This window comes from Danio rerio, chromosome 21, assembly GCF_052040795.2.
Source record: "Danio rerio strain M-AB ecotype USA chromosome 21, GRCz13ab, whole genome shotgun sequence".
Classification (NCBI taxonomy): Eukaryota; Metazoa; Chordata; class Actinopteri; order Cypriniformes; family Danionidae; genus Danio; species Danio rerio.
This window is the reverse complement of record NC_141041.1, coordinates 5,156,580-5,169,154: the sequence shown is the minus strand read 5'-3', so window position 1 is coordinate 5,169,154 and position 12,575 is coordinate 5,156,580. Positions and strand designations below refer to the sequence as shown.

At 35.5% G+C, this 12,575-nt stretch overlaps 2 protein-coding genes across 7 annotated transcripts in view; one reads left to right on the top strand and one right to left on the bottom strand.

Annotated features, from left to right (window-relative positions):
- The window catches only part of cdk5rap2 (CDK5 regulatory subunit associated protein 2), a 635,428-nt gene that overhangs the window by 140,223 nt on the left and 482,630 nt on the right, over positions 1-12,575 (top strand). The window lies entirely within an intron of this gene.
- Positions 1-12,575, bottom strand: part of nup188 (nucleoporin 188) — a 71,579-nt gene that overhangs the window by 55,175 nt on the left and 3,829 nt on the right. For all 6 annotated transcript variants that reach the window (XR_015519768.1, XR_015519767.1, XR_015519764.1 and 3 more), the window contains exons 4-10: positions 10,884-10,968; positions 8,262-8,342; positions 7,903-7,947; positions 7,686-7,778; positions 4,212-4,331; positions 3,918-4,129; positions 1,991-2,105 (exon numbers count right to left, since the gene is read on the bottom strand). Coding sequence is in view for 1 of the 6 variants with exons in the window: in XM_087300461.1 (XP_087156587.1) it covers positions 1,991-2,105; positions 3,918-4,129; positions 4,212-4,331; positions 7,686-7,778; positions 7,903-7,947; positions 8,262-8,342; positions 10,884-10,968 (751 nt within the window). In the remaining 5 variants the exon portion in view is untranslated. The remainder of the gene's footprint in view (positions 1-1,990; positions 2,106-3,917; positions 4,130-4,211; positions 4,332-7,685; positions 7,779-7,902; positions 7,948-8,261; positions 8,343-10,883; positions 10,969-12,575) is intronic.

The window sequence follows — 12,575 nt, the reverse complement described above, 5'->3', positions numbered from 1 at the left end:
CTTCCTTTAAGTCTGTCTGTTGTCTGACGCAGGCGAAGGAGGAGATTAAGGCACGTAGAAACGGTAGGCGGGGAGGACAAGCCTTAAAGGAACAGTACGACAAAACTGCCCCCTAGTGCAAAAATGTATAAAATAAAATCTTGTAAAAGGTATAATGAAAAATCTGATGGGTGTTTTGAGCTGAAACTTTACCAACACATTCTGGAGGCACAAAACACTTATACTAAATCTGAAATAAAGTGGTAACCTAGGTGCCCTTTAAGTCTGTTTAACTGATTGTATTTTAATTACATTACAACATCAATGCTGCAAAAGAAACCTTATAAAATTAAATATAGTCACTTTAATCTTTCATCGGAAGTTTATCATTGGCTGAAAAACACTAGCTGTGCATATAACCCATTTAATTCAAGCTTATTTGAATTGGGCCTTTTAGAATAATTATTGTTTCAAAGCATTTTTTTCAAAAGGTGCACATTATTGAATTACAATCAAGATCAGAAACATTGGGCTCTATTTTGACGGTCCATGCGCAGAGCGCAAAACGCAGGGCGCAAACGCTTTCAGGGCGTGTCAGAACGCATTTTTGCTAATTTACGGACGGGTAAATCCACTTTGCACCGTGGCGCATGGTCTAAAAGGGTTGAGTTTATTTTATTAATGAGTTATAGGTGTGTTTTGAGAATAAACCAATCAGAGTCTCATCTCCCATTCCCTTTAAGAGCCAGTTGCGTCTTGCAATAAGCGCATTCGCTATTTACAGGACGTAAAGTAAGTCCAAGTGGAAAAACTGAGCATTTCACTAGCAAACAGTTAACAGTTAACAGTTTTATTTAAGAGGAAACTTTTAAACAGAGAATCTACTGCGTGAGAATGAGAGATAATGGAACTTTCACTTTCGCTCTCATGGATAGGGAAACCTTTACGCACAGACATCAATTAGTCTGTAAATAATTAATTGCGTTTGTTAAGCGCAAATATTCGTTTCAAAACTATTTCTAAATTCAGTTCTAATTTCCAGCAAATTAATAAATGAACAATAATAACGAAGTGTGTTCAAAAACCTGAGTTATATCCTAAAACACATGCTGTGCCCCATATGGTGTAAAACCTGCAGGTGAGCAAATCTAAGCTTATTTTTAATAAAACAAATATAAATATGGATATAATAAATAATACTGCTAATAATAATAACATTATACAAAAGACAATTGTTATAAATGAACTAAAAAAGCCTCCCGAGATGAAGAAGACAGCAGTGATTTTTCATATTTATGTAGGCTAGAAAAGTATTAGTATGTTTTGTAATATTTTAATCCTTTAAATCCTATATCTATTCTTATTATATCCTATATATATCCTTAATATTTAATTTTTTCATATGTAAAGATATTTGCCTATTGCTCTCTTGTGTGTATTAAGCAGTGTGTAAGCGAGACGCAACTCTGCGCCGGAGTTTAGACCGGGTTTGTTTTGGTCTAATAAAAAAAAATCTATTATAGTTTCTCAAAATAGCAACGCGTCAGCAGTGCGCCTCAGAACGCCTTCCTTTTTAGACTAGAACGCCTATGGGCGCACATATGAGCGCTACTGCATTTGCTATTTAAACAGCGTAGCGCAGCGCCTCAAAACGACTCTTGCGCCAAGCTGAAACTACCAAAAGACTATTGCGCCGCGCCTTGTTCCTTGTTGACAAACAAGTGAACAGACAAAAAGTGGTCAATTATTGCACTAACCTTGTCAAGGTTGTGGGTTTGATTACAAAGGAAGGCAATAACTGATAAAAATGTATATACTTCAATGATATAACACTTGAATGCAATTTAACTGACTTTAGATAAAAGCAACTGCCACGTTCATTAATGTAAAAACTGAAATTATGGCTGCTGAAAATTCAACTTTTGCAGAGCATTAAACTACATTTTTAATTGAAGAAAACAGTTGTCTTATTACAATCATTTTTTATTGTCTCTTGAAGTTCAAGGGTTACCTTGCAAACATCCTGTTGGTCATAAAACTGATGCTGTTCGGTTCGGTCCTCCAGAGCACATTTATGCAGAAAATCAATGTCCATTCCCTCAACCAGCATCAAAGAACTGAAATACCTGTAGAGGAGAACACAATTCACATACAGTTATTAATTATAGACCTCCTGTGAAATTTATAATTTAATTTTAAATATTTCCCCAACTAATATATAACAGAGCAATAAAATATTTCACAGCATTTCCAGTCACATTTTGTCTTATTTATTTTAGTGTGGCTGGAAATATTCTATATTGAAAAAACATATTTCATTTCATCTCATTTTCTTGTCGGCTTAGTCCCTTTATTAATCCGGGGTCGCCACAGCCGAATGAACCGCCAACTTATCCAGCAAGTTTTTACGCAGCGAATGCCCTTCCAGCCGCAACCCATCTCTGGGAAACATCCACACACACTCATACACTACGGACAATTTAGCCTACCCAATTCACCTGTACCGCATGTCTTTAAGCTGTGGGGGGAAACCCACGCGAACGCAGGGAGAGCATGCAAACTCCACACAGAACCACCAACTGAGCCGAGGCTCGAACCAGCGACCTTCTTGCTGTGAGGCGACAGCACTACCTACTGCACAACTGCTTTGCTGAATAACAATATTCTAGTAAGTTTTTTACTTTTTTTCAAATACTTTATTTAAGTTTTCTACATGGAATATCATTTAAAACATTCATGTTTTAATCATCTTTCCATGTTGTTGTTAACACTACCCCAAATAAACACCCCCCCTCCTTAAATACCCTACAACTTCCCCAAAAATACTAAATAAACATAATAAATAAGTAAAAAAAAGAAAAAAAAGAAATTTCAGTAAATAATATTATTAATAAATTAAATAAAACATTTAAATTTTTAATAAATATGTATTCATATATTATTGCTCAGCTTAAGAATCAGTTAACCAGCAGATAATCTAAAAAGGGGCGCCACAACTAAAGACAAAAGTCTTTAAAGCACAAGTGATGGTCTACTTTTTTCCAATTTAATGCAAGTAAACACTTCTTTTATCCATGCTTCAAAAGAGGGTGAAGACACATTTCAACTTTAACAGGATGGGAAGTCTTAAATTTTATTTAATCATTTTTAAGGTCGATATTATTAGTCCTATAATGAATTATTATATAATTGACTACAGAACAAACCACTGTTTTCAATGACTTGCCAAATTAATCTAATTCATTCATTTTCCTTCAGCTTTGTGTCCATAGCAGAATGAACAGCAAACTCTTCCATCATGTTTTACGCAGCGGATGCCCTTCCAGCCACAACCCAGTACTGGGAAGCACCCATAAACTCTCACATTCACACACACACTCATACACTACGGCCAATTTAGTTAATCCAATTCACCTATAGCACATGTGTTTGGACTGGAGCACCCGGTGGAAACCCCCGCCAACACGGGCAGAACATGCAAACTCCACACAGAAACCCCAACTGGCCCAGCTAGGACTCGAACCAGCAACCTTCTCGCTGTGAAGGGCATCACACACCGGATGCGCACATGACAGTTTAAAGTATCGCACACCAGACGCGCACATTTGCATGCCATTTAAAATTAAACTAATCAGATGGCACTCTGTGGCGCGACAGAAATATGAACAGTGTCCTGAGTCAGTGCTGCCTAGTTAACTGAATTAACTTAGTTAAGCCTTTAAATTTCTATTTAGGCTAATATCTTAAAGTAACTAGAATAATAAATAAAAGTATCCTGCAAAATATGTACTGTCGTCAAGCCAAAGACAAAAGCAATGAGATATTAAAAGTATTATGATGAAAACATGTTGAAATTAGCCTTGTTAAACATCACTTGGGCAATATTTGAAATTGTCACAGTCTGTGATTAAAAAAAGGAGCAGATGACCCATTCTGACCCAATGCGTTCGACCAGTGTGTCCATGCTCTTGTCCACGAGGTGTCGATTTGTCTGGCGTTGTCCAAAGCCCTGCTCTTTAAAGAGCCTTGTGAAGGTGCAAAGGTCATTGGGCGACATCTCAAAGTATGCGTAATACAAAAACAGGATCTCCAGCAGAAGTGCCTGCTCCTTCAGACACTGCACAAACCAGCGGGACACCTGCCTCTCCGTCTGCGCACATTAAAACATCCTCAGTCAAATTCTGCTGGTGTAATACATGGTGATGCTGCTTTCAACATTAACATCTCTTTACCATCAAGTTTCCATGCGTCTCCCATGTTGGAGCTTCGGATTTGGAGAGCGTCTCAAACTGCTGCCTGTAGTTGGACACCAGATCTTTCTCCAGCTTACTGACGCAGTTGGAGTACTCCGCCTGAAGAGAGAAAAGGGACAGTTGTGTATTCTATTGCTTAATTTTAGATGCAACATTGCAGTGTTTGTTTATATACTGAATAACTTTCCTGTGCACTTCATAAGTTGCTTTCTTTAAAGTGCCCAATTTTTTATGGAAATGACCTTTTATGCAGTGTGTGGACTCCCTAATACCAAAATATGAGCTGTTCATAATCCCCACTTTAAGCCAAAAATCTAATAAATAAATAGAATTAAAAGCTGAATTTCCATGACATCAAATAAACAAGTGCAGGTTGTTGTTGCGCTTATATATTAATCATACAATACTAAAATATTATGCTTAAATAATAGGATTACATTAAAATTAAGGATTATAATAGCAATTAATCATATCCAAAATAAAGGTTTGTTTCATTTTTATTAAAACTGATTTGTGCAAAAACACAAACATGCATATATTTGAGAAAATATTTATTTGTATATAGGTATAAAATATACATGTATATCACACTATACATGTATATGAAACTACATATGCCTATGATACTACACATGCATAGGATACTATATAAGCATTCGATACTATAAGTGTATATGATATTATACATGCATATACTTTACATGATACTATACATGCATTTGATACTATATATGCATATGATACTATACATGTATTTGATACTATATATGCATACTCTACATGCATCTGATACTATACATGTATATAATACTATATATGCATATGATACTAAATATGTATATGATACTTTACATGTATATGATACTATATATGCACTATACATACATTTGATACTATATATGCATATGATACTATACATGCATATGATATTATTTATGAATATGATACTATATATGCACAATACTATTCATGCATTTGATACTATACATGCATATGACATTATATATGTATATGATACTATATATGCATCTGATACTATACATGTATATAATAATATATATGCATATGATACTAAATATGTATATGATACTTTACATGTATATGATACTATATATGCATGATACTATACATACATTTGATACTATATATGCATATGATACTATACATGCATATGATATTATATATGTAAATGATACTATATATGCACAATACTATACATGATACTATACATGCATTTGCAGGGCTCGAAATTAACTTTCTTACTTGGTAGCACTGGTGCTCCCAACCTGAAACATTTAGGAGCACCAGAAAAAATTTAGGAGCACCCACCAAAAATTAATGATATTGACAAGTTGTATATTAAGGGATTTATTGTATTTGAAAACAGCATCATTTGGGACTAACAAAACCCAGAAACAACTATCTAACTAATGCTGTGATGATTTAATATTTGTGCAATATTTCCAAAATTAATTTTGAATAATTATAAAATATTAATGATGACGATGATGACAATAATACTAAAAATGAATTAAATTTCTCATCATCATGCTGCCTTGAATGTGCTTTAAATGTAAGTTATCTGCTATATAAAGTCCTGCTGTTACTCTATGGAAAATAAATTGATGGTTTGCATCAAACACAAATGAAGCATTGCAGTAAGAAATATTTATTTTGTACTGCTGTTTTTATATGCATGTCAATTTAATAAATACTAGCCTATTTCTGCTACAAAACAAACAAAATATTATAATAAATCATTCAATTCGGTGCTGAAAGGTGCAAAGCAGTCATCAATAATTAAATAGAAAAATAATATACACCTCAAGAAAGAACGGACAAAAGAAAGGAGAAAAATTCTCACTTTTAAAAGTTTTGGTTTCGGTTCTTGTCGTTTTAATGCTCAGCTTCGTTACGCGCTGAATTTCATTTTTCTGTGTTTGTGGAAAAGCATGAGAGTCAGCCGGCCCAATATGAGGGGGGCAGAGCAGGATTCCCCCAATAACCACCGTCGCAATACTGTTCTTTGTTATAACCCGCATCAGTAAACTCAGTAAAGGCAAGCTTCTTTGGCGATGGTGTTTTAGCGGACATTTGCGCTGTTGCAGCCTGATCTCACGAGGAAACGTATGAAAAAGTTACGAATTGCCGTGAGATTGTGTTGGCTGAACACGCAACGCATCGAGATTCAGTGTACTTTTCACTCTTCAGCAGTTTGCATTCCCCGCGGTCACAAAAGCTCACACAAGTGGTGCTCGCTGCAGAGCCATCCAAAAGCTCCCTCCCTGTCATCTGACAGCGGAAAGTCTTGAGTGATTGACAGCTAATATGAACCAATATAGCGGCAGGGAAGAGCTATTCAGCACGTTTTTAGAAAAAAAAAAAAAAACAGGTCGCACTCCAACCTAAATATTCAGTCGCACGAATGCTCCCAATATATATTATGAGGTCGCATAGCTTAAATTTCGGGCGCATATGCGACCAAAATGGTCGCTATTTCGAGCCCTGATTTGATACTATACAATCATATGATACTATACAAGCATAAGATACTATACATGCATATGATACTATACATGCATATGATACTATACAAGCATAAGATACTATACAAGCATATGATACTATACATGCATATGATAAAATACAAGCATAAGATACTATACATGCATATGATACTATATATGCATATGATACTAAATATGTATATGATACTATACATGTATACTATACATGAAAAAGATTAGTATAATTTTGCTTATTTGCATGAGTGTGTATTACATACTCAAATAAACATATACACACACATATACTTGCATCTACATATATACACACATTTGTCTTGTCAATTCTTTGCCCAGCACTAATTAAAATGGATTTAGTTTGAATATCATTTTGTATGACTTTAATTGCCCCTATGAGAACAACAATAGTTTTACAAACTATACATTTAGCTTTTGTCATTTATTTATATTTTAAGGGTCAAAGCTCCTAAAATTCATATTATGCAAACAGCTAGCCTTAGTTAACAGACACAGTCTGGTGAGTGCATTAGATTTCAATGATTGATAATTGATGACTGTGAAAGGAAGAAAACAGAACAGAAAAAGCCTGACCATAACAATAGGTGTGAAACAGCATGAAAAAAATGGAATAGAAAAAAGTACATCTTGATAAATAGAAGCTAAATTTAAGAGTGATAAAAAATAGATAAAAACATCCATAATGTTGCACTTTAATACAAAAACCTTCAATCGGTCCCTCATATGAGATCCTTAAAACTAAATCTTAACAATCTAGTCAATTTCCCAGGAAAAAAACCAAGTCCTGTCCTGCAGTTTATCTTGTTTGAAAAGCTGTCTGACTTGGAATCAATTCTCCATCACAATAGAAATTAAAAGCTTAAAATAACAAACTCAGCCGATAATAAATCTGATCTGTCATTATTATTACCCTATATGGATGTCTCTCATCCTGGAAGTAGGTGAGGAGGTGAAGAACACAGCGCAGAACACAAAGTCTCTCTTCATAGTAGTAATCTGCAATCTGCACAACACAATTCCAGCATTAGGTACACAATCAAACTATTTTAGATTGAATTAGAGCTTTAAAGGAGCCTCATTTTGTGGCATGACAAACAAAACCGAACAGACATAAAAGAGGGTCTAACCTTTAGGAGCAGAGCCTGACTCTGTCTCTCATCCTGCAGCACAGCCTGATGAGGAATGGGGAAATTCTTTAGACGATGTTCTCAGAATGTACATCCACATAGAGGTACATATATTTTTCAAGGGGGCAAATAATATTGTCCTTAAAGTTGTTTTCAAAAAAATTACAAATACTTTTATTCCAGCCGAACTAAAAGAAATTAGAATGTTAAATATAAATTGTATAGGGAATACTGTGAAAATGTCATTGCTCCATTACACAATGGGAAATATTTGAAGAATAAACATTTCACATGAGGGCTAATAATTTTGACATCGCCTGTATATGATGTAGATGTGTGCCATATAAAGCTGAACTCACCTTGAGTGTGTTTCGTGTCCCTCTGTAGTCCTCCTGAAGGTAACACTGAAGAACCTGCACACTCTGCTGCTCATCCAAACCCTGACAATACAAACACAGACACACAAATGACACACCTGTTCATCCCTTAGGCATCGATCAAGCCAGACAGTACCCATATGCAAGCAGCACATTCAGAAATCTAATGATTTTTGAGCCCAATTGAATAATGATTGAATTTTGATTGTAAACCTAAAATATTTATATTTTGTGTGTGTGTGTGTGTGTGTGTACGGTTTTCAGCTCTAACTTTCTCAAAATCATTCTGCGCTAATCTGCAAATTTGTATCACAAAGTTCTGCACAGAAATACCTAAAAAGACCCAAGTGGTGCTCGCTGCAGAGCCATTTGAGGAGAGGTGAGCTCCAGAGAGGGGGAGCTTAAGCTTGAGCTCCACCTTTTTTGCACTTCTTCTACGAGTGATGTCACCGGGGGTAGGGTTAGAGGTGGGGTTGGTGTACGCATTAAAACAGCTTACAGGAGGAGGAGCGACAGCTCATGCTCCCCCTCTCTGGAGCTCACCTCTCCTCAAATGGCTCTGCAGCGAGCACCCTCTCAAAAGACCTGCAGACTCTGCCTGGCCCTACTTATGAGCCATTCACACAAAACATGTCTTTGGGCTCTATTTTGACAGTCTATGCGCAAAGCGCAGAGCGCAGGGCGCAAACGCATTCAGGGCATGTCAGAATCCACATTTGCTAATATAAGGACGGAAAAATCCGCTTTGCGCCGTGGCGCATGGTCTAAAAGGGTTGAGTTTATTTTCTTAACGAGTTATAGGTGTGTTTTGAGAATAAACCAATCAGAGTCTCATCTCCCATTGCTTTTAAGAGCAAGTTGTGTCGCGCCATGGTGCATTTGCCATTTAAATGACGTAATGTAAGTGGAAAAACTGAGCATTACACAAGTTAGAAAACAGATAAGCAGATCATCTACAGTGCGAGAATAAGAGATAAATTATTAACTTTCACTTTCGCTCTCATGGATAGGGAAACCTTGTACGCACAGATATTAATTAGCCTATAAATAATTAATTCAGTTTGTTAAGCGCAAAGATTTGTTTCAAAACTATTTCTAAATTCAGTTCTAATTTCCAGCAAACGAATAAATGAACAATAATAACGAAGTGTGGTCAAACAACTGAGTTATATCCAAATACACATGCATATGGTCTAAAACTTGACAGGTGGGCAAATCTAAGCTTGTTTTTAATAAAACAAACATAAATATGGATATAATAAACAATACTACAAATAATAATAACATTATACAAAAGCAAACTGTTATGAAAGAACTGAAAAAGCCTCCTGAGATGAAGAAGGCATGAAAGTATGGTTTTTATATTTATGTAGGCTAGAAAATAAGATGTTTTGTAATATTTTAATCCTTTATATCCAATATATATTCTTATTATATTCTATATACATCTTTAATATTGTAATTCTTTTTCATATGTTAAGATATTTGCGTATTGCTCTACATCTTGTGTGTATTAAGCAGTGTTTAAGTGAGGCACACAACTAGCGGGCTCTGCATTGGACAATAGACTGGCTTTGTTCTGGTCTATTGCAAAATCTATTATAGTTTCTCAAAATAGCAACGCGCCAGCAATACACCTCAACACGCCTCCCCTTTTAGACCAGAACGCCTATGGGCGCTTATATGAGCGCAAATGCATTTGCTATTTAAACAGCGTGGTGCAAAACGTCAAAACGACTCTTGCGCCAAGCTGAAACTAGTATGATAGGGCCCTTTATGTCTAAAAACGTAAGATGCAGTAATCAGGGAAGTTTTCTTTAAAAAAAAAAAAAGAAGAAGAAAAATCTCCTCTGCCATGTTGCCATCAAATTAAACAGTCATCATGCCAACATGCTATTTTAAACAGACGCTTTCCCTGCATCAGACTCCTTCTGATTGGTCTACTACCTTGGAAATGACACTGATGATCAGCGCTGTGTGTAAAAGTGTCAATTCTTATAACTTGACACGGCTTGAGTGTTTTCGAAAATACAAGATGGAAGTGTAATGTCTTACAAGTCTGTCAAATGTGTGTTTGCATAGAATAACAATGGAAAAGTAACACACTAGAATTAAAAAACCCGGTCACACTTTACAATAAGGTTCATTAGTTAATGTTAATTAATGCATTTACTAACATGAACAAACAATGAACAATACATTTACTACTATATTTGTTCATGTTAGTTAACGTTAGGTAATGAAAATTCAGTAGTTCATTGTTAGTTCATGTTAACTCATGGTGCATTAACTAATGTTGTTAAGCATGGACTTGGATGTTAATAATGCTTTAGTAAATGTTCAATTATGATTGATAAATGCTGTACATGTGTTGTTCATGATTAGTTCATGTTAGTAAATGCATTAACTAATGAACCTTATTGCAAAAACCCATTCTGTGTGAATAGCCACTTACTGTGTCAATATGTAAAAATGTAAATAAAAGAAAAAACCTAGTAATGTTTTTAAATGTCATACAAATGCGTATATGATAACCTAAACTTAACTGGTCCTAGTAGGCAGCTCCATAGATTTTAAAGCACAACCAATGTGCCACACACTTACCAAGAGTTTGCTGATCCTGAGCCCAAAGTCTTTGAGAGCCTGTGGTGTGTCTTTATCTGCTTTCAGCTTGTCTGCTGCCGATGTGCTGCACATAACATTAACACTTATAATCCCATGTATAGTAACATTTTAAAGGACATGTTTCTTATTTCACATTTCAGGTATGTTTGCATGCACCAATTGTCAACAGTCTGAAAGAATAAAATCTGATTTCAGATTGTGAGATATATTTATATGAACACTATGCAATCCCATTCAAATCGTATGTCCATTTTTTTATTTATTGATCTTTTGTGTAATAAAAGAAGTTAAGTATTGAGAGAGCTAAACAGTAATATATTGTCCATTGTTAATCACATCCCCCAAACTCTCGTTCATTAACTCAATTAACAATACAAAAACATTAAAAATATATAAAAATACCTAATTAAGCACATTAAATGTACATAACTATAATATCAGAGAGTAACAGCATAAAAATAAAACAATTTTTATTATAATTAATAACAACAATAATAAATAAAGTACAAAAAACCTTCTAACAAAATGACAAGTTGCCAGGTATAATATTATGCAAGCTGCCAGGTATAATGTGGCAGGCCTTTCATATAGTCCAAATCAAATCACTTTTGCTGTCACATCCTCAGCAGCACGTTTTCTATGATGAGTGAAAAGCTTAGGTGCTGGCTCCAGACAGTGCAAAAAACAACAACATACTCCCAAAAAAAAACAGGACAATGTAAAATTGACAGCGATATGTGCAATGAATAGGTGTACACATAGCTGTAGGCAGTATTGTTTTAAGTATGGGTTGGTTAAAGTGTAGTGCATGCTACATATTGATGGTGTGCAGTGAGGGGTATGGAAGAGTCTGTGTGAGGTGTGTTAAGTGTTCATCAGCCTGATAGTCTGAGGAAACAAACTCAGACTATCAGGCTGGTCCAGAAATGGATCACAAAGTCTTATAAAAGGAATTGAGTGTAAGGAGTTGAGAGTAAGCATCTTGGTTTTTCAAGTCTGATACAGTAAAAATGTCCTCAATTCTCATGTTCATTTTAACCCATTAACTTCCACTTTAAGAAAATGGCTGTTTCTCAATTCCAAGAACGCAGAGACCGGACTTGTGTTCTTGTGGAGACCGGTCTTGCCAGGTGTCCTCGGAAGAACGAACTCAGGAGACCACGAGGGCAGAGAACGCGTCCTTTGAGAAATGGGATGCTGCGTTCTTCCTGATGGTCATGTGACCTTCACACGTTTTAAATGGAAATTATTTAAACATTACAGCACTCAAACAATGATTTATTGTTTCCCCCCTCTTCAAAATATATACTTTGCATAAAAGCATTAGAAATATACTCTGCACAATATAAATAAAACAGATTTTAATACGAATTTCAGCAAACAAACAACTCTTAATGTGTTTATTCCTTTATTAAGATGTTCATGTTAATGTTTACTTTCACCGTTTCATTTAGGGAAACTCCTGAGGTAAATAAGTGATATCTCTGAACTTTAATAATAAATCTAAATAAAATGCTGCGCTTCCCACCTCCAGTCGCAATGACTTCTGGGACTTCCAGAGCGAGTTCGGTTATCAAGTCTGCATCAGTGCGTCCTCGATATCAAGAACACATCCGGGAAGTTTCTTGCGTCCTCCGTACTTGCGGTCTTGAGTATTGGAACTGAACTTAG